Here is a 21,826-nt window from a genome sequence, read left to right as displayed (position 1 = left end):
TCCTAGATATAGAGGGACAACAGTGAAAGGTTGTTGTTGAACCACGCAAAGACACCGGGATTCTTGGCCTCCGGAGGAGAATTCAATCTGGGGCCAGAGACGAGGCTCGATCACTCAGAGCTTTTGTGTAATAAAGTTTTATTAAAGTATAAAGGAGATAGAGAAAGCTTCTGACATAGGCATCAGAAGGGGGCAGAAAGAGTACCCCCTTGCTAGTGTTAGCAATGAAATTATATACTCTCTAATTAGTTATTACAGTGAATCAAAAGTATATCTGGAGGTTGTAAAGACCTCACTAGACCTACTCCCATAATTTACATTTTAAGATAACAGGATTAGCCAGAAGGTTTTTTCCAGAGACTGTCCTCAAGCAGTATACATTATTGTTATATAATCTTAAGGAATGTAGAGGGGAAAAAAAAGTTTGTCCTTTCTTCCTCCTTGAGAATTCCAGAACCCTCTCTCCTTGGGGACCCCTAGACTTCTTACCAACCTGCCTGGGAAATGACTCTCTCAACAGTATTAACAGTTGTTCATGATTTCTTATGTTAGACTGTAGAAGTGACAAGAATAATTGAGATATTCTTACTTGTAGTTGTTTCTGATTTTCTTTTAAACTCTTCAGACCTCTATTCTTGATGTGAGACTATCTAAACTCATACTAGCACAGAAATGCAGTTAGTAAGTTTTGATTCCTAAGTCTGGAATATTAGGTAATAACAAGCATTTAAAATTCATTTTCCAAAGACAATAAATTAGTATAATCATTAAACAGGCTTCTAAGAAATGATTTAATGGTTACTTCTATAGACAGCTTGTTAATAAGTTTTTTTTTTTTTAATTGGTTTTACTTCATGTATCTGTACAAAAAAGCTGCTATATCATATCACCAAAAATGAGAACTTACTTACTGTTTAAGTCTTAGAAAGACACTTTTAAAAATACATTTTTGTATGTGTTAATATATATGTTTTAAAGGGAATGACACCTCCCCCAAATTTCTTTCCTTGCAAACACACACACATGCGTTCACACACACACACCTCTCTCTGAGGCCATACCATATTTTGCTAATGTCAAGAAAATATAATGGGATGAATGACTGATAATTATAAAGCTGCTAGTTCTTCCAAAATTAACTTGTAGACCTAACAAGATTTCAAACAAAGTCCCAACAGGAATTCTTGTATGAAGTTGAAAGATGATTTTATCAGTGTCCTTGGAAAAGTAAATGAAAAGAACTAAGATGTTTTGAAAATAAAGAACACCCTCTCCTTGCTCTATCACTTGTTTAAAACCTTATAAGGCTGCTACTATAAGCAAACCGTCATAGTATCAACACAAGATTAGAAACATACTGCATATTCCAGGAAAATTCTGGTATATGTGATTTATCATATATTATAATAGAAGAAGAATCACAAGTTAATGGCAAAGAGATTGATTGTTCAGTAAACAGTATATGAGAAATTGGTTAGATATTTCAGAAAGAAAAAAAACATTTTAAATTATCACTACCACATACAAGGATAAATCTTACTTGCATTGAAGAGGTAAAATCTGGAAAAAATTTCATCCTGAAAGAAAATGTAGCTGAATATGTAGTTGATTGAGAAATACATGACAGCCCACTCTAGTATTCATGCCTGGAGAATCCCCATGTACAGAGGAGCCTGGTGGGTTACAGTACGTGGGGTCACAAAGAGTCGGACATGGCTGAGCAACTAAGCACAGCACAGCACATGTAGTTGATTATTAAATGGAGGTCTCCTTGATCATGAAAGTGATGAAGTAAAATCATACAGAAATTATATATAAATTTGTGTACATAAAATTAAGAATTACTCAACATCAAAAACCATCACAAAGTGGGGAATATACCTACATGTAATATGATGAACTGACATTTTTGTTATTTAAATAATTTTTACCAATTGAAAAAAAAACAGTAAATAATGGGAAATAGGCAAAAACATTACTGATAATTCACTAAAAAATTAGAAAGGTCATTAGACATGGAAAAATATAAAGCCTAAGAATAAAATTTTAAGACAGTGGATACCATCTTTATCAGTTTATAAAAGATTTTTTAAAGGGTAATTTTCAGTGCTGCCATGACTATGGTAAGACATGTGCTTTCATAAGCTGCTGATGGAAGTGTAAATTATTGTAACCCTTTGACAAATAATTTTGTTATGTATGTCAAGAATCATGGACTGTTTATTCTCCTTGACTGTATAGTATTTGCCTTTTTATTTCTCAGAAATCCATTTTGGGGAAGTAAGCATAAGTATCAGAAATATATATGCATATTCCCGAGTTATTTATAACAGTCAAAAACTGAAATAACCTAAATAAACATTAGGTAAACTATAGTAAATTAGTATGTTGATATTGTATAGCTATTGATAACTCTTTATAAATAAGTTTTAAAGAAATTAAAAGAATGCCTATGATATTAAGTGGGAGAAAAGGAGTCTACTAACTAGTATATATACAGTGTGATCTCAAATATATTGAAACACACACACTCATACATATATACATGAATGTCTTGAAGAGCAAACAAAAATACTAGCATTTCTTACCTCAGGGTGCTGGGGTTTTAGATGATTTTTATTTGGGGGAAGACTCAGGGTAATTAGTGACTAGGAAAGCATTAGTGGTAGTGAACCTGAAACTTATAAAAGTTTTAACATGGCATATGGCAAAATTGGATTCTGGGAAACAGGGAGTTCTTAGGGACAGTTATTTCTGAGTTCAAATCCTGAGCGTTCTTACTGTGTTTTTCTGGGTAGGTTAGTTTATCACTCTGAGTGTCCATACATAAGGTGGTGATAATACCAACCTCGTAAGGTTGTTTGGAAGATTCTAATAACATAATGAATGAAAAGTTTAAACTATAAACTGGTGAGTATATTATCTTGTCATGAAATTTTCTTTGAGGAAAACCTCATGAGGGACATAAATAAGAAACTTACTGTTATGTGCTAGTCACTTTTCATTCAGTATCTTCGAAACAACCTTATGAGGTCAATGTTATCACCACCTTACATAAGGACACTCAGAATGATAAACTAACATGCCCAGAAAAACATATAATTGCCATAAGCTATAAACTGGGCTTTTTTAGTGGTGCAGTCGTAAAGAATCTGCCTGCCAGTGCAGGAGACACAGGGTCCCTGGAAAGGGAAATGGCAACCCACTCCAGATTCTTGCCTGGGAAGTCCCATGGACAGAGGAGCCTGGCGGGCTACAGTCCATAGGGTCACAAAGAGTCCCACACAATTTACGACTAAAACAACAACAACAAACTAAACTATAGACTGTTTCTTCTTTTAGAGTTTCAAAGATTTTTGTTTAGGGTTTTCTTATGTGTTAAATTTCAATGAACGCTTTGATTAGCCTTATTCAAAGGTGAAATAGATAACATCTGTTTTTCTTCTTAATAAAATATCAAGTGAAAATATTCTTATACTTTTACCATTATAATAGTCAAATGAATTCTCCTGAAACTTAGATAATGAAAGTCTTTGTTTTTCTGCAGATTATTTCAAAAAGTGAGTGGAGTATCAAAATTTATCTTTAATTGCTCATTCTCAGCAATTTTACTAGTAACCTTAATCGGCATAATATAATTCAGTGGCCATGATTCTGAGTGGACAAGCCAGTTTCAAGATTTTATGATATGTCATTCAAATTTTGAACTTTCCTAATAATCTATATATTTCTTTAATGAAAATAAAAAATTTCTAGACAAGTTATTTGTTTTGCCAGTTAGAAGCCCTTGCTAAATCTTAACAATTACATCTAATGGTTGAGTAGTGCTCAATTTTGTGTTTAAATAACACTTACTTATGAATATAGATGTAAACCTAAAATAATACCACCTCATCATTGCACACATAGAATTTTATAATTTACAAAGCTTTTTTTCCCCACATAAACTAAGCTGGCTCTTAAAACAATCTTGTTAAGTAGATGTAGCAGGTACTATTATCCTTATTTTACAGGTTTAGAAACTTAAGCCCAGAGGGCTAAGTGACATGTCAGACGTTATACTGCTAATTCTAAGTCCAGTGCACTTTTCACTTTATCATAGTAACTCTATTCCTAGCCACAAAAGATTGAGGAATTCAATGCCTTTAGACCCATATATTCTACTGGCAGAAGAGTCCTGGAGCTACCCCTTAGGTCAGAAATTGGATTTAGAATTGTTTTTAATGTAAGAGTTACTAATTGACAACTTACGTTAGTAATAGAAGCTTTAGGTTAGTAGACTTGCTAAAAGCAAAATTATCGCTGAGAAGTGATAGTAGACAATGAAAGAGAAAATAGTAAAAATAGTTGAATTCCAGTACTAAAACCAAATATCATATCTAATATATCGTAAAGATCCTGAGAATATCCCTATATATTAGTATTAATATTTAATTAATAATTAATAATAAATTAATAATATTTTAATAATAATTTATAATTTATAAATTATATAATTTATATAAATAATTTATATAATTTATATAAATAATAAATTAATAATAAAATTAATAATTAAATCATGATAATAAATCATTTTTAAAAAGGTAAATCTGTGCAGTACATTCAGTGTAAATAGATATACAAACTGCATAATATATTTTAGGAAGATCCACAGTAAAATGTTTAATAGTGAGAGAAGGATTCTTAAAGAGGTTAATTTCATCTGTATACTTGTTTTATTTGCCTATTTGCCTAGATTTGTCTGTTTCCTGTTTTTAAAAAAATAAAATTTAAATAATTGCAACATTGAAAAAAAGATTAAATGGTAAATTATTATTTTTATTCTAGGTTCTGTTTACAGAGGAAGATGTGAAATTCTACCTTGCAGAACTAGCCCTCGCTTTGGATCATCTGCATCAATTAGGAATTGTATATAGAGACCTGAAGCCAGAAAAGTAAAGTTGTATTCTTTTTATGTATACCTGTTCCCAGTATTTCTACTACTTTTTTCTCCATTAAGTCTATTATTTTAAAGATTCTATGAAAAGATACATGAATTATATAATTATATGAAACATACTTTAAAAAGTAGTCTTCATCCTATACCCATTGATTTTAAATTAGTCATTTCAAAATTTTCTGGTATATCAAATTCTATGTGAATATTTTATCCTGTGTTATTGAATGTGAATTTTGATTTACAGCATTTTGCTTGATGAAATAGGACATATCAAGTTAACAGGTATGCAGATTTTCTTATTCTATCCTAAGCCTGTTTTCTGTTTTTATTAATATGTATATTTGTCTGAGCCTGTTTTTCCTCTTGATTTAATTTGCATTTTATTCATTTCTTTAGTGAACTTAAATTCATTTAAAAGGTAGATAACTCTCAATATGCTCTATTGTAATACAAAAAAATTATACAATAGTGTCATTATCCTCATTAAGAAATGACATTTGGTTTTCTAGGTAAAAGCACATAATTTTGTTTCAGTCTAGACTGAAAGATTTATCATAAGTAGTTACCACATTTGAAATACAGTGAATTATAAACTTTTAAGCCAGGTGTTTCATAATCAGAGGTTCATTTTATTCCTTTTTTTTTTTTGGTAAAAACACGTTTTATTTTTTACTTTATTTTGAATGTTGAGTGTTTACAGTATATAACACACTCTGCTAATTCTCTGAGGACTCTTAGGCATAAAGTCTCCTTATTATACCATTAAAATCTTTTACTTTCAAATAATTATAGACTGACAATAAGTTGCAAAAACAGTACCATCACCCAGCTTCCCCTATGGTGACATTTTATAAAATTACTACTGCATTATCAAACTCAGGAAATTGATAGGTACAGTAGAACTAACTAGACTGTATACTTCACTTGGATTTCACCAGTTTTTGAATGTATTCGTTTTTTTTGTTTGTCTCCATGACATTATATCCATATATGTAGATTTGAATACCATCATCATTATCAATAAGCAGAACTGATCTACAACCATATCTGTCCATTTATAATCACACTCTTACCCCCTTCTTTAACTCCTGGCAACCACTTATCTCTCTACATTTCCCAGTTTGTTATTTTAAGAATATGATACAAATAGAACTGTACAGTAGTCACATACCTGGACATTTATCCTAGAGAAATAAAAACTTACATGCACACAAAAAATCTATACATGAATTTTCATAGCAGCTCTATTTGAAATGGCCCAAGGCCAGAAATGTCCAAGATGTCCTTCAAAGAGTGAATGGATGAATATATCTATATAGTAGAATACTACCCAGCACTGTATGCAGCAACTTGGACTGGGCATTATGCTGAGTGAGCCAATCTCAAAAGGTTTCTTATGTTTTAAATAGGTAGTAAATTCTGTATTTAATTATCAGAATGTTAAAAAAGAGATAAAATGAAGATATGGTCTTTACAAAGAAGTTTGGACCAGTACACTTTAAAGGTTCAGTTCAGTCGCTCAATCATGTCCGACTCTTTGTGACCCCATGAATCGCAGCACGCCAGGCCTCTCTGTCCATCACCAACTCCCGGAGTTCACTCAAACTCATGTGCATCGAGTCAGTGATGCCATTCAGCCATCTCATCCTCTGTCGTCCCCTTCTCCTCCTGCCCCCAATCCCTCCCAGCATCAGAGTCTTTTCCAATGAGTCATCTCTTCTCATGAGGTGGCCAAAGTACTGGAGTTTCAGCTTTAGCATCATTCCTTCCAAAGAACACCCAGGGCTGATCTCCTTTAGGATGGACTGGTTGGATCTCCTTGCAGTCCAAGAGTCTCTCGAGAGTCTTCTCCAACACCACAGTTCAAAAGCATCAATTCTTCTGTGCTTAGCTTTCTTCACAGTCCGACTCTCACATCCATATATGACCACTGGAAAAACCATAGCCTTGACTAGACGGACCTTTGTTGGCAAAGTAGTGTCTCTGCTTTTGAATATGCTATCTAGGTTGGTCATAACTTTTCTTCCAAGGAGTAAACGTCTTTTAATTTCATGGCTGCAGTCACCATCTGCAGTGATTTGGAGCCCAAACAAATAGAATCTGTCATGGTTTCCACTTTTTCCCCCTCTCTTTGTCATAAAGTGATAGCATTGTGTTCCATGATCTGAGTTTTTTGAATGTTGAATTTCAAGTCTGCTTTCTCACTCTTCTCTTTCACACTCTCAAGGGGCTCTTTAGTTCCTCTCCAGTTTCTGCCTTTATGCAGACTTTTATATATTAATACCCTGTCATTCTGGCACCATTTATTAAAAAGACTGACCTTTTTTTCCCCCATGAAGTTGCTTTTACACCTTTGTCAGAAATAAGCTGGCAATATATACCCAGTTCTGTTATCAGTTCAGTTGTTCAGTTGTGTCTGACTCTTTGCCACTTGATGGACTGCAGTGCACCAGGCTTCCATGTCCATTACCAACTCCCAGATCTTGCTCAAATTCATGTCCATCAAGTCGGTGATGCCTTCCAACCATCTCATCCTCTGTCATCCCCTTCTCTTCCTGCCCTCAAACTTTCCCAGCATCAGGGTCTTTTCCAGTGAGTCAGTTCTTCACATCAGGTGGCCAAATTATTGGAGTTTCAGCTTCAGTGGCAATCTTCAATGAATATTCAGGGTTGCTTTCTTTAGGATTGACTGGTTGAATCTCCTTGGAGTTCAAGGGACTCTCAAGAGTCTTCTCCAACACCTCAGTTGAAAAGCATCAGTTTTTTGGTGCTCAGATTTTTTATGGTCCAACTCTCACATGCATACATGACTCCTGAAAAAACCATACCTTTGACTAGATGAAGCTTTGTCAGCAAAGTAATATCTCTGCTTTTTAATATGGTATCTAGAATTGTCATAGCTTTTCTTCCCAGGAGCAAGTATATTTTAATTTCATGGCTGTAGTCACCATCTACAGTGATTTTGGCTTCAACAGTATGTGAACTGAAAGCTTCCAGGTGTTCAAGCTGGATTTAGAAAAGGCAGAGGAACCCGAGATCAAATTGCCAACATCTGTTGGATCATAGAAAAAGCAAGAGAATTCCAGGAAAACATCTACTTCTGCTTCATTGACTATGCTAAAGGCTTTGTGTGGATCACAACAAACTGTGGAAAATTCTGAAAGAGATGGGAATACCAGGCAACCTGACCTGCCTCCTGAGAAATCTGTATTCAGGTCAAGAAATAGCAGTTAGAACCAGACATGGAGCAATGGACTGGTTCTAAATTGGGAAAGGAGTACATCAAGGCTGTATATTGTCACCCTGCTTATTTATCTTATATGCAGAGTATATCATGCATAATGTCTGGCTGGATGAATCACGAGCTGGAATCAAGATTGCAGGGAGAAATATCAGTAATCTCAGATATGCAGATGAAACCACCCTTTATGGCAGAGAGTGAAGAGAAACTAAAGAGCCTCTTGATTGAGGTGAAAGAGGAGAGTGAAAATCCTGGCTTAAAACTCAACATTCAAAAAATGAAGAACATGGCATCTGGTCCTATCACTTCATGGAAGATAGATGGGGAAACAATGGAAACAATGACAGACTTTATTTTCTCAGGCTCCAAAGTCACTGCAGATGGTGACTGCAGCCATGAAATTAAAAGATGCTTGCTCCTTGGAGGAAAAGTTATGACAAATCTAGACACCATATTTAAAAGCAGAGACATTTCTTTGCCGACCAAGATCTGTATGGTCAAAGCTCTGGCTTTTGCAGGAGTCATGTACGGATGGGAGAGCTGGACCTTAAGGAAGGTTGAGGGCCAAAAAAGTGATGCTTTTGAACTGTGGTGTTGGAGAAGACTCCTGAGAGGCCCTTGGACTGCAAGGAAATCAAACCAGTCAATCCTAATGGAAATCAACCCTGAATATTCATTGCAAAGACTGATGCTGAAGCTGAAGCTCCAGTACTTGGCCACCTGATGCGAAGAGCTGACTCATTAGAAAAGACCCTTATGTGGAAAGATTGAAGGCAGGAGAACCGGATGACAGAGGATGAGATGGTTGGACAGCATCACCAACTCGATGGACATGAGTTTGAGCAAGCTCCAGGAAATGGTGAAGGACAGGGAAGCCTGGAATGCTGTAGTCTATGGCGTCCTCAAGAGTCGGACACGACTGAATGACTGAACAGCAATAAATATGGTATATTACCTTGAAAAAAATCTTGAAATTTGCTTGTAGAATGGGAAATATTGCAGATTGTACGTTATTGTGAAAAAGTGGAAGGTAGATTATCTGGAATTGGGAGTTCTAATACTGTAGGTGAACAGGAGTAGCTCATAACACATGTGATATGGTGATCTTCATGTATGTATTTCTGCTTGGCTCAGTTTAACTAGGTACAGTTTTCTAGTGTTTCAACCAGTGTTTCTTGTGGATAAAATTGCACATAAACCAACCTAAAAATTAAATTCATGTTATAGTCACCAAGCAAATTCTAGTGTTAAATGTATTTTTGTCAGAAAATAGTACAGCAAAGGACCTTTGTGAAGTGGTGTAAATCTCTGAAAGGTAACAGTAAGGTATAAATTAATTGGAACAAATTTACATTTTTAAGACAAGCATCATAGCAGAACTATATATGTCAGTTCTCCAGTACAATACTGTCTTGATTATATAGTTTATAGTAAGTATTGAAGTCAGGTAGTACGATTCCTTGAATTTCCTTTTTGTTCACATTTTTTGGCTATTCTGTTTCCTTTGTCTTTTTATATAAATTTTAAATTCAGCTTGTTGATTTTTACAAACAACATCTTGCTGAGATTTTTATTAATGTTTCATTGACTCTGTAGATCAGTTTTAGGAGAATTGACATCTTTAACAACACTGAATCTTCCAAACTGTGACCAATATCTCTCTCCATTTACTTAGATCTACTCTGATTCCTTTCATTGGTGTTTATAGTTTTTATCATGCCGATCTTGCATATACATACTTTGTATATTTTTATCTATGGGATTTAATGTGAGTTTTTGGTGGTATTACAAGTAGAACTTATAAAATTTCACCTTTCCATTTTTTATTGTAAGTATATGGAAATAAGATTGATTTTTATGTACCTTTAGCTCTTTGAAGACCAAAAGCAAAAATGGAAGTTCTCCAATGTCAAAGCAAAATTTGCTTTTCTAATATCTGCAAATTAGCATCTCTTTTTTGTCTTAGGCTATTTTAAAAATCAAATTACTATAACAGTGTTGACTTAATTGTTGTCATTTCAAAGTTGTTGAGTCATATTCTAATATAAACATGAAAGCGTGTATTTTTAGGATGAGGTTTAATTGCACAATTTTAAATGCTCTGATTAGTTTAGTTCAGTCGCTCAGTCGTGTCCGACTCTGCGACCCCATGAATCACAGCACACCAGGACTCCCTGTCCATCACCAACTCCCGGAGTTCACTCAGACTCACATCCATCAAGTCAGTGATGGCATCCAGCCATCTCATCCTCTGTCGTCCCCTTCTCCTCCTGCCCCCAATCCCTCCCAGCATCAGAGTCTTTTCCAATGAGTCAACTCTTCTCATGAGGAGGCCAAAGTACTGGAGTTTCAGCTTCAGCATCTTTCCCTCCAAAGAAATTCCAGAGCTGATCTCCTTGCATCCAAGGGACTCTCAAGAGTCTTCTCCAACACCACAGTTTAAAAGCATCAATTCTTCAGCACTCGGCTTTCTTCACAGTCCAACTCTCACATCCATGCATGACCACTGGAAAAACCATAGCCTTGACTAGACAGACCTTTGTTGGCAAAGTAATGTCTTTGCTTTTCAATATGCTATCTAGGTTGGTCATAACTTTTCTTCCAAGGAGTAAGTGTCTTTTAATTTCATGGCTGCAATCACCATCTGCAGTGATTTTGGAGACCCAAAAAATAAAGTCTGACACTGTTTCCACTGTTTCCCCATCTGTTTCCCATGAAGTGATGGGGCCAGATGCCATGATCTTCGTTTTCTGAATGTTGAGCTGTAAGCCAACTTTTTTACTGTCCAGTTTCACTTTCATCAAGAGGCTTTTTAGTTCCTCTTCACTTTCTGCCATAAGGTTGGTGTCATCTGCATATCTGAAGTTATTGATATTTCTCCCAGCAATATTGTTTCTATCTTATGCTTCTTCCAGCCCAGGGTTTCTCCTGATGTATTCTGCATAGAAGTTAAATAAGCAGGGTGACAATATACAGGCTTGACGTAGTCCTTTTCCTTTTTGGAACCAGTCTGTTGTTCCATGTCCAGTTCTAACTGTTGCTTCCTGACCTCCATATAGGTTTCTCAAGAGGCAGGTCAGGTGCTCTGGTATTCCCATCTCTTTCAGAATTTTCCACAGTTTATTGTGATCCACACAGTCAAAGGCTTTGGCATAGTCAATAAAGCAGAAATATGTTTTTCTGGAACTCTCTTGCCTTTTCAGTGATCCAGTGGATGTTTGCAATTTGATCTCTGGTTCCTCTGCCTTTTCTAAAACCAGCTTGAACATCTGGAAGTTCATGGTTCACGTATTGCTGAAGCCTGGCTTGGAAAATTTTGAGCATTACTTAAAAATGCTCTGATAGAGTATTGTAAAATACAGGCTTTTCTCCATTCTTTCCATTAACTGGTCTCACAGGAGCTTTCTTAATGGTAATTGTAGGCCATCCATGAATACATTTAATTCATAGTTTTGTTTCTTTTGGTATTTTCTAGTTTCTGAAAATCTTCAGATATATATTTGTGCAATATTGTTATAGATTTTGGACTCAGCAAGGAATCAGTAGATCAAGAGAAGAAGGCCTACTCATTTTGTGGTACAGTGGAGTATATGGCTCCTGAAGTAGTAAATAGGAGAGGTCATTCCCAGAGTGCTGATTGGTGGTCATATGGTGTACTTATGGTAAGTAGTGTTTTTAAAATTATGTCAATATAAATTAAATATTCTTTAGAATTTTAATCTTAGTATTGGAATGTGTTTGTTGAGAATAGGGTTTTAAAAGTTCATGATTGTTTTTAAAGAATTTGTGATTGGCTAGCTGTCATATTATAAGAACTAACGTTTTGGTGTTGTGATTTCTTTTAAAGTTGCTTGATTAAAAGGCAACGGCAGCATTCTTTTATAAGTTATCCAAATTTAAAAATTAGAAAAACCTGTTAGATTTTAGATTTCAGAATACTGTGTTTAGTAGTACATAATATTTTAATTAGGTATCACAGAATGTAGCACCTTACTGTTTACTATCTTATTGTCACATTATTTCAAGCATGTCTGTAGAAAGATTATAAACCTCCTAAGGAAAGCAATTCTGTCTTCTACTTGTTCTACTTTTCCACAATATCTAGCATATTGAGCATATAGACTGACTAATTTGGTATAAGATTAATCATAGTTGTAGTGTTAAGTAGGGCGATAAATGAATAGCTATTGAATCCGATACAGTTTGCTTTAGAAACTTGATAATCCATTTTTACTTATTTATCACTATACGATTTATCGTATAGTGAATTACTATACAATTTATCAGTATATTAAGTGGCTATTATAAGCCTGACATTTGGTAAGGGCGATGGATTGGAAACAGTCTGGAAGTACAGTATTTGACATTTTCCTTGGCCTAAAAAGACATGCCATCTGGTTGGGGAAACAAATGTAATAGCTAAGTAAATTGTCTGGAAGTACCTTAGGAGTTCAAACAAGAATTCATTCAAGTTGATATAGGGAAAGCAGAGGAGACAGAACTTAAATTAAGCCCTGAAGGATGAATAAAATTCAGATAACTGTGTCTCAAGGATAATATTGTGATAATATTAGGAAAGATCTGGAGAACCAGTTTAACTAGAGTAGTAGTAAAGAATGAGGGTGAAGGTGGAGGAAATGAAGCTGTAAGCCTATAAGCATTTGTATGCTATTTTCTGAATGGTAAACTTTTGTAAAGTCTTAAACAGGATGGTCGTTAGAGAAAAATTGTATTTTAATACTAGCCTTGGTAGCATTATGTATATGGATTGCAAATGGAGGAAACTAAAAGTAGGAAGACCAAGAAGTTCTCCTTGTAAGACAGTTGTAAGATTACAAAATAAAAAAGGAAATCTTCAAGACATTTCAAAGGAAGAAATGACTGACCTTAGTAGCAGATTAAATGTCACAGATAAAGCAGAGGGAAAGGGTTAAAGACAAAGATACCTTTAAAACTTCAGGGGATTGAAAGAAAGATAGTTCAGTAGAAAAGATAGTTGGGAAGGATAGCTGATTTTGAAAGTGGGGAAATAACTTATTTTTAACATGTTGTATAGGTTACTGTGGGTTTGTATTTAACCCCTTGATAGTAATGAATTAGGAGAGGGCAGTGGAGGGGGCATCAGAATTATCTGAAGACCTTAAAAAAAAAAAAAAAAAAACAAAGAAGAAAGAAACAAAAACAACAAACAAATACTCTGCCAGCCAATATATAATTTTTTTGAGGGGAAGGTGTGATTCCAATATACTGTCCTTCTCTTTTTCTTTTTGTTCTTTCCATTCCCACCTCTTAATTCTCCAGTTCCTGGGATAGAACCATTACTTTAGGTTTGGAGACAGGGCATTGGAACTTGAGAGAGATGATTCCCATATGCCATATTTCCCTTCTTCATTCCCTTTCTATGACTCCTACCCCTATCACTTCAGTCTTCATTTGAGAAACATTACTGTAGATTTGGAAGGGAAAGCTGGGGATTGAAGAAGATTGAAACGGGAACCAATTTGTGAGTCATCAGTCATCAAGAGAGAGTTGAATGGATAAGCTAACTAAGGTTCTAAGTTCTGTATTAACAGAGGACTGAGGCCAAACCCATTATTGAATCTCAGCTTAAAATTTAAATATTAGGGATATAAAAACTTTTCTCTTTAATGAGCTTCATTTTCAGACCTTTCTTTTTCCAATATAATTACTTTTTAAAATACCATTCTTCTATGTTCTAGTTATCTGCATTGCCGTTAACTCTCTTTAGGGAAAATATTTTCATTATGCCATGTACAAATTGAAATGGCTCAGTGCATATTTTTACGTTTCTTTCATTGTTAAATGTTTTCTTTAAAAGGTTATCTTTGTTTTAAAAGAGAATGCCTCATGTTTGGGGCTTCCCAGATGGCTCAGTGGTAAAGAATCCACTTGCTAATGCAGGAGCTGCAGGAGACAAGGGTTTGATCCCTGGGTCAGGAAGATCCCCTGGAGGGGAAATGGCAACCCACACCTGTATTCTTGCCTACAGAATCCTATGGACAGAGAAGCGTGGCAGGTTCCAGTCCCTGGGCTTGCAAAGAGTTGAACACGACTGAGCATGCACACCTTGTGTCTGTTTCCACATTGCTTTGGTTTGGGAAATTTAGCCAAATTAGGACTGAAATAATGGTTGGTTTCATTTGCTATGTGTCATCTCTCATTTAGGCTATGTATTGTGGGGTACCAGAGGTGTATTTCCTTAAGTGACCTAGTTTTCTGGTCCTTTTTGATTGCTATCATATAGATCCTGCATGATTTGATGATCACATTTTACAAATATCAATTTTTTTCCTAAAGAATTTCATTGTGTATTCCAAGTTGTGCTAAACTTGTGTTATTTTGTGTTTATGTGTTTTAGTTTGAAATGCTTACTGGTACTCTGCCATTTCAAGGTAAAGACAGAAATGAGACCATGAATATGATATTAAAGTAAGTGGAAACTTTTTTTTTCCTTTGGGGAAGAATTCCTTGCTTTCAGTTTTGACAAGCTTGTTATCATTTTCATTTGACACAAAAGAACGTTTTCACACTGTCTCATTCCCTTTCACCTTATTTGCCATTGTGAAAGCATTCATTAATTTTTTTTTGGAATTTTTCAGTTTAGAAGTATGACTAGATTTAAATGAAATTTTCTGAAATTTTCTTTTCCAGAGCAAAACTTGGAATGCCTCAGTTTCTTAGTGCTGAAGCACAAAGTCTTCTAAGGATGCTATTCAAAAGGAATCCAGCAAATAGATTGGGTATTGTTTATTTTCTTAGTTTTTATAACAGAATCCTGGGAGGTATAATTATATTGGGAAAATAATTATAACTTTATGTTTTCTGGCTTAACTTCATTTACTCCTGCTATATATTTATACCTAGACTTTTACATTTTATGTATGCAAAGATTCCAGTAATCTGTTATATCTGTGATTAAAAACTGAAGTAGTCTAGTTATGCAAGACTTATATTTAATATATATCATATCATTATGTGTATCATATGAGTGTCTCTTTTGAAGTAATTCACAGAATTCTCCCTTGTATAGAAAAATCCTTTTATATATTTGAAGATAATTATTTTGTTCCTTCTATTATTCATGAAGATAAATATTATGTTTCCATAACTGCTCATTATTTGGACACTTTCTTGTAGTCTTTCTCTGTATCCAAATGTGATTATATTATCCTGTTTATGTCCATGTGTTGAAATTTCAAAGTCACTTTATTCATTGCATTTTTAATTTGATATATAAATAGGAGGTCATAAGTTGAATTATGAAGAAAATAAAACTACTTAAATTATTTTTATATTTTTTAACTACTTAAAGTTTAACATTATGTTAAATATGATTTTTATTTGATTCAGAAGACATTTCAGTATTTCATGATACCCTATGTGCTTCAGCATTAACACCAGCTATTTTTATCATATTAAATTCAAAGGAGCAATTAAGAAAACATCAGATAAGAAATCATAAACTTTTCACTGCAAGAAATCTATAAAATATGTGTATTCCTGTTTTACAGATAACAATCTGGAGGCCAAGTAACCAGATTTTTAAAAATCAAACTGGTAAAAGAATTCTTTCCATTTTTGTAGGTTCAGAAGGAGTTGATGAAATCAAAAGACATCTTTTTTTTGCAAATATTGACTGGAATGTAAGTAGAGTAGAAAGTGTGGTACTGAATACCTTTAAGAAGAGCAAAAACTCAAGAGTAAATGGTAATATGTGGACTTTGCTGATAAACTTAATCCATTTGTTTCATATTTAGTGTGAGATTTTTATTTACAAGCATAGCATATCATGCAGTTACCTTCAACCAGCAGATGCGTGGATGATATATAGTACATTTTTGTTTCTCATTTGTCTTACCTGTTAAGTATGGTTAATATTCTCTTCTATTCTAGGTTGAAGAATATGGGTGGGAAGAAGAAAAAGGAGAAAGGGGATGAATGAAAGGGCAGATTCTTAAAGAAAAAATGAACTGTAAAGAATCTAAGATGTTATTTAATTTCAAATGATCCTTTGTCATGTATTAGAACAATTTAAATTTGCTAAGAAGTAAAAATCTTTGTATAGTTATTTCACTAAATTTTGAGAGGGCATGAAAACAAAAACATAGTGAAATTCTGCAAAGTCATTTATTGAATTTTTTAAGTTGCAACTCCCAGACTAGTGAGCTTTTCACTTTTTCTTATTGTTGCTTACAACACAACTTTATGTATTTTATGTACTATTAATCATCATAGGTAAGCATTTTTGATTATTTACTTCTGACATTGATAGTGAAAATTATCCCCAAAGAAAACATGTCTCTTTTGATTTCTAAGGCAGAGGCAGAGAACCACTATTCACTGACCAAATTATCATTTCATCTGGCTTGTAGAACAAGTTTCAGTAGCCCAATATTTTGATTTATTTTAATAGTTATAAAACTGCAATATAACATAAGCTGTTAGCATTAATAACCTGAAAAGCCTTGTAATGAACATGGGAATTGCATTGCATTTGTCTTATCTGTGTGCATTCCTCTTTCAGTATTCTTCCATTTCCTTGTCATTTTTTTCTAATGCTTCTCTACTCTTACTTTTTCCTTAACTAGAAAAAGCTAGAAATTAATTTCCATTATTTTTATATCTAAAGTTTGTTTATTGCTCTTAAATAACAAAGGAGTAGAATGTGTATGTATTTGAATAAATAAAAATTACTTTTCTATAAAGTGAAAGTAGGTTTATTGAGAAACGTTCCATAGGCAGAATGCAGTCTGTCTTAGAAGGCAAGAGCAACCTGTTTTTGTTCTTTTTTTTTAAGGTTCTACATATGAGTGAGATCTACAATATTTGTCTTACTCTGTCTGACTCATTTCTTCTTAATTCATTCTTCTGTTGATGGACACAGGTTATTTCCATGTCTTGGGTATTGTGAATAATACTTCAATAAACATGGTGGTGCAGATGTCTTTTGAGATAGTGACATTATCTTTTGCAAAACAGATATTATTATTTATTTTTTGTATCTTTTTAAATTAATTTTTACTCAAGTATAGTTGTTTTACAATGTTGTGTTTCTGTTGTACAGCAAAGTGAATCAGCTATGCATCCCCTCTCTTTTGGATTTCCTTTCCGTATAGGTCACCACAGAGCATTGAGTAGAGTTCCCTGTGCTTTAGAGAAGGTCCTCATTAGTTATCTATTTATACATAATAGTGTATACCTGTCAATATCAATCTCCCAGTTCATTATACCTTTCCCCTTACCCCCTTGGTATCCATATGTTTGTTCTCTGTGTCTGTGTCTCTATTTCTGCTTTGCAGATAAGTTCACCTATACCATTTTTCTAGATGCCACATATAAGAGATACTAAAGGATATTTGTCTTTCTCTTTCTGACTTAACTTCACTGTGTATGAAAGTCTCTAGGTCTATCCACATCTCTGCAAATGACACAATTTCATTCTGTTTTATGACTGAGTAATATTACACTGGGCTTTATGTACCATATATTCTTTATCCATTCATCTGTTGATGGACATTTAGATTGCTTCTGTGTCCTGGTTATTGTAAATAGTACTGTGGTGAACATTGGGGTACATGTATATTTTTTAATTATGTTTTTTTCTGCATATATACCTAGTAGTGAGATTTCTGGAGAAGGCAATGGCAACCCATTCCGGTACTCTTGCTTGGAAAATCCCATGGATGGAGGAGCCTGGTAGGCTACAGTTCATGGGGTTGTGAAGAGTCAGGCATGACTGAGCGACTTCACTTTCATTTTCACTTCCATGCGTTGGAGAAGGAAATGGAAACCCACTCCAGTGTTCTTGCCTGGAGAATCCCAGGGAGGGTGGAGCCTGATGGGCTGCCATCTATGGGGTTGCACAGAGTCAGACACGACTGACGTGACTTAGCAGCAGCAGCAGTGAGATTTCTGGGTCATATGGCAGTTCTATTTTTAGTTTTTCAAGGTACCTCCATTCTGTTATCCATAGTGGCTCTATGAGTTTATATTCCCACCAACAGTGTAGGAGGGTTCCCTTTTCTCCATATCCCTCCAGCATATATTGTTTGTAGATTTTTTTGATAAAGGCCATGTTGGCCATTCTCACTGGTGTAAGGTGGTAGTTCATTGTATTTTTAATTTTCATTTCTCTAATAGTGATTTTGATCATCTTTTCATGTGCCTCATTGGCCATGTGTATGCCTTCTTTTAAGAAATGTCTACTTAGATCTTCCACTCATTTTTTAATTGGATTTTTTTATATTGATATGCATGAAGTACTTGTATATTTTAGAGATTAATTCCTTGTCAGTTGTTTCACTTGCAAATATTTACTCGCATTCGTAGGGTTGTCTTTTCATCTTGTTTATGATTTCCTTTGCTGTGTAGAAACTTTTAAGTTTATTTATTTTAATTTAAATTTATTTATTTTAATTGGAGGCTACTTTACAATATTGTATTGGTTTTGACATACATCAACATGAATCCGCCACAGGTGTACATGTATTCCCCATCCTGAACCCCCCTTGCACCACCCTCCCTGTACCATCCCTCTGGGTCATCCCAGTGCACCAGCCCCAAGCATCCTGTATCCTGCATCGAACCTTCAGGTTTGATTCATTTCTTATATGATATTATACATGGTTCAATGCCATTCTCCCAAATCATCCCACCCTCTCCCTCTCCCACAGAGTCCAAAAGACTGTTCTATACATCTGTGTCTCTTTTGCTATCATGCATACAGGGCTATTGTTACCATCTTTCTAAATTCCATATATATGTGTTAGTATACTATATTGGTGTTTTTCTTGCTGGCTTACTTCACTCTATATAATAGGCTCCAGTTTCATCCACCTCATTAGAACTGATTAAAATGTATTCTTTTTAATGGCTGAGTAATACTCCATTGTGTATATGTACCACAGCTTTCTTATCCATTCATCTGCTGATGGACATCTAGGTTGCTTCCATGTCCTGGCTATTATAAACAGTGCTGCGATGAACATTGGGGTACACGTGTCTCTTTCAATTCTGGTTTCCTCGGTGTGTATGCCCAGCAGTGGGATTGCTGGGTCATAAGGCAGTTCTATTTCCAGTTTTTTAAGGAGCTTCCTGATGTTCAAGCTGGTTTTAGGAAAGGCAGAGGAACCAGAGATCAAATTGCCAACATCCACTGGATCATAGAAAAAGCAAGAGAGTTCCAGAAAAACATCTGTTTCTGCTTTATTGACTATGCCAAAGCCTTTGACTGTGTGGATCACAATAAACTGTGGAAAATTCTTCAAGAGATGGGAATACCAGACCACATGACCTGCCTCTTGAGAAATCTTTATGAAGGTCAGGAAGCAACAGTTAGAACTGGACATGGAACAACAGACTGGTTCCAAATAGGAAAAGGAGTAGGTCAAAGTTGTATATTGTCACCCTGCTTATTTAACTTATATGCAGAGTACATCATGAGAAACCCTGGACTGGAAGAAACACAAGCTGGAATCATGATTGCCGGAAGAAATGCCAATAACCTCAGATATGCAAATGACACCACCCATATGGCAGAAAGTGAAGAGGAACTAAAAAGCCTCTTGATGAAAGTGAAAGTGGAGAGTGAAAAAGTTGGCTTAAAGCTCAGCATTCAGAAAACGAAGATCATGGCCTCTGGTCCCATCACTTCATGGGAAATAGATGGGGAAACAGTGGAAACAGTGTCAGATTTTATTTTTTGGGGCTCCAAAATCACTGCAGATGGTGACTGCAGCCATGAAATTAAAAGATGCTTACTCTGTGGAAGGAAAGTTATGTCCAACCTAGATAGCATATTCAAAAGCACAGACATTACTTTTCCAACAAAGGTCCATCTAGTCAAGGCTATGGTTTTTCCTGTGGTCATGTATGGATGTGAGAGTTGGACTGTGAAGAAGGCTGAGCGCCGAAGAATTGATGCTTTTGAACTGTGGTGTTGGAGAAGACTGTTCAAAGTCCCCTGGACTGCAAGGAGATCCAACCAGTACATCCTGAAGGAGATCAGCCCTGGGATTTCTTTGGAAGGAATGATGCTAAAGCTGAAACTCCAAGTACTTTGGCCACCTCATGCGAAGAGTTGACTTATTGGAAAAGACTCTGATGCTGGGAGGGATTGGGGGCAGGAGGAGAAGGGACGACAGAGGATGAGATGGCTGGATGGCATCACTGACTCGATGGACATGAGTCTAAGTGAACTCCAGGAGTTGGTGATGGACAGGGAGTCCTGGCGTACTGCAATTCATGGGGTTGCAAAAAGTCGGACACAACTGAGTGACTGAACTGAACTGAAGGAATCTCCATACTGTTCTCCATAGTGGCTGAACTAGTTTGCATTCTCACCAACAGTGTAAGAGGGTTCCCTTTTCTCTACACCCTCTCCAGCATGTATTACTTGTAGACTTCTGGATAGTAGCCATTCTGACTGGCATGAAATGGTACCTCAGTGTGTTTTTGATGTGCATTTCTCTGCTAATGAGTGATGTTGAGCATCTTTTCATATGTTTGTTAGCCATCTGTATGTCTTCTTTTGAGAAATCTCTGTTCAGTTCTTTGGCCCATTTTTTACTGGGTCGTTTATGTTTCTGGAATTGAGCTGCAGGAGTTGCTTGTATATTTTTGAGATTAATTCGTTGTCAGTTGCTTCATTTGCTATTATTCTCTCCCATTCTGAAGGCTGCCTTTTCACCTTGCTTATAGTTTTCTTTGTTGTGCAGAAGCTTTTAATTTTAATTAGGTCCCATTTGTTTATTTTTGCTTTTATTTCCAATATTCTGGAAGGTGGGTCATAGAGGATCTTGCTGTGATTTATGTCAGAGAGTGTTTTGCCTATATTCTCCTCTAGGAGTTTTATAATTTATGGTCTTACGTTTAGATCTTTAATCTATTTTGAGTTTAATTTTGCATATCGTGTTAGAAAGTATTCTAGTCTCATTCTTTTACGAGTGGTTTAATTAGGTCCCATTTGTTCTTTTTTTTTTTTTTTTTTCATTACTCTAGGACGTGGCAAAATTTTGCTGCAGTTTATGTCAAAGAGTGGTTTTCCTACATTTTCCTCTAACAGTTTTATAGTATCCAGCCTTACATTTTGATCTTTAATACATTTTGAGTTTTTTTTTTTTTTTTCTGTTTAAATAATTTTATTTATTTTTGGCTGTGCTAGGTCTTCATTGCTGCATGGGCTTTTCTCTAGTTGTGGGGAGTAGGGACCACTCTCTAGTTGTGGTGCTTGGGCTTCTCATTGCAGTGATTTCTCTTTTTGTGGAGCATGGCCTCTAGGTACATGGGCTTCAGCCGTTGTGCCTCCCGAGCTCTAGAGCACAGGCTCAGTAGTTGTGGCGCAGGGATTTTGTAGCTCTAGACCATGTGGGATCTTCCCAGAGCAGGGTTCTAACCTATGTCTCCTGCATTGGCAGGCCAATTCTTTACCACTGAGCCATGAAGGAACCCCAAGTTTTTTTGTGTGTGTGGTGTTAGGCAGTGTTCTAATTTCATTTGTTTACATGTAACTGTCCAGTTATCCTCACACCACGATTTTTGCTGATGTTGTTTTTCGTTAGATTGTAATTTTAGATTTGAAAATTGGGAGGGGAGTTTGGGGGAGAATGGATACAGGTATATAT

General features: G+C 35.3%; 1 protein-coding gene across 44 annotated transcripts in view; it reads left to right on the top strand.

Annotated features, from left to right (window-relative positions):
• RPS6KA6 (ribosomal protein S6 kinase A6) overlaps window positions 1–21,826 on the top strand; it is a 194,351-nt gene that overhangs the window by 89,843 nt on the left and 82,682 nt on the right. For 40 of the 44 annotated variants that reach the window (XR_015158377.1, XR_015158376.1, XR_015158375.1 and 37 more), the window contains 6 exons: window positions 4,831–4,937; window positions 5,187–5,224; window positions 11,703–11,845; window positions 14,563–14,633; window positions 14,856–14,944; window positions 15,789–15,847. Coding sequence is in view for 37 of the 44 variants with exons in the window: in XM_086386201.1 (XP_086242327.1) it covers window positions 4,831–4,937; window positions 5,187–5,224; window positions 11,703–11,845; window positions 14,563–14,633; window positions 14,856–14,944; window positions 15,789–15,847 (507 nt within the window). In the remaining 7 variants the exon portion in view is untranslated. Of the gene's footprint in view, window positions 1–4,830; window positions 4,938–5,186; window positions 5,225–11,702; window positions 11,846–14,562; window positions 14,634–14,855; window positions 14,945–15,715; window positions 15,848–21,826 lie in introns of those variants that run through there. The other 4 variants (XM_086386235.1, XM_086386233.1, XM_086386236.1 and 1 more) reach the window with 3 other exon arrangements.

The sequence above is a fragment of the Bos grunniens genome, chromosome X (assembly GCF_055505025.1).
Source record: "Bos grunniens cultivar Pamir isolate PY7600 chromosome X, Bosgru_T2T1.0, whole genome shotgun sequence".
In the NCBI taxonomy this organism is placed as follows: Eukaryota; Metazoa; Chordata; class Mammalia; order Artiodactyla; family Bovidae; genus Bos; species Bos grunniens.
The sequence above is the reverse complement of the archived record's forward strand: the minus strand, read 5'-3'. Positions and strand labels throughout refer to the sequence as shown.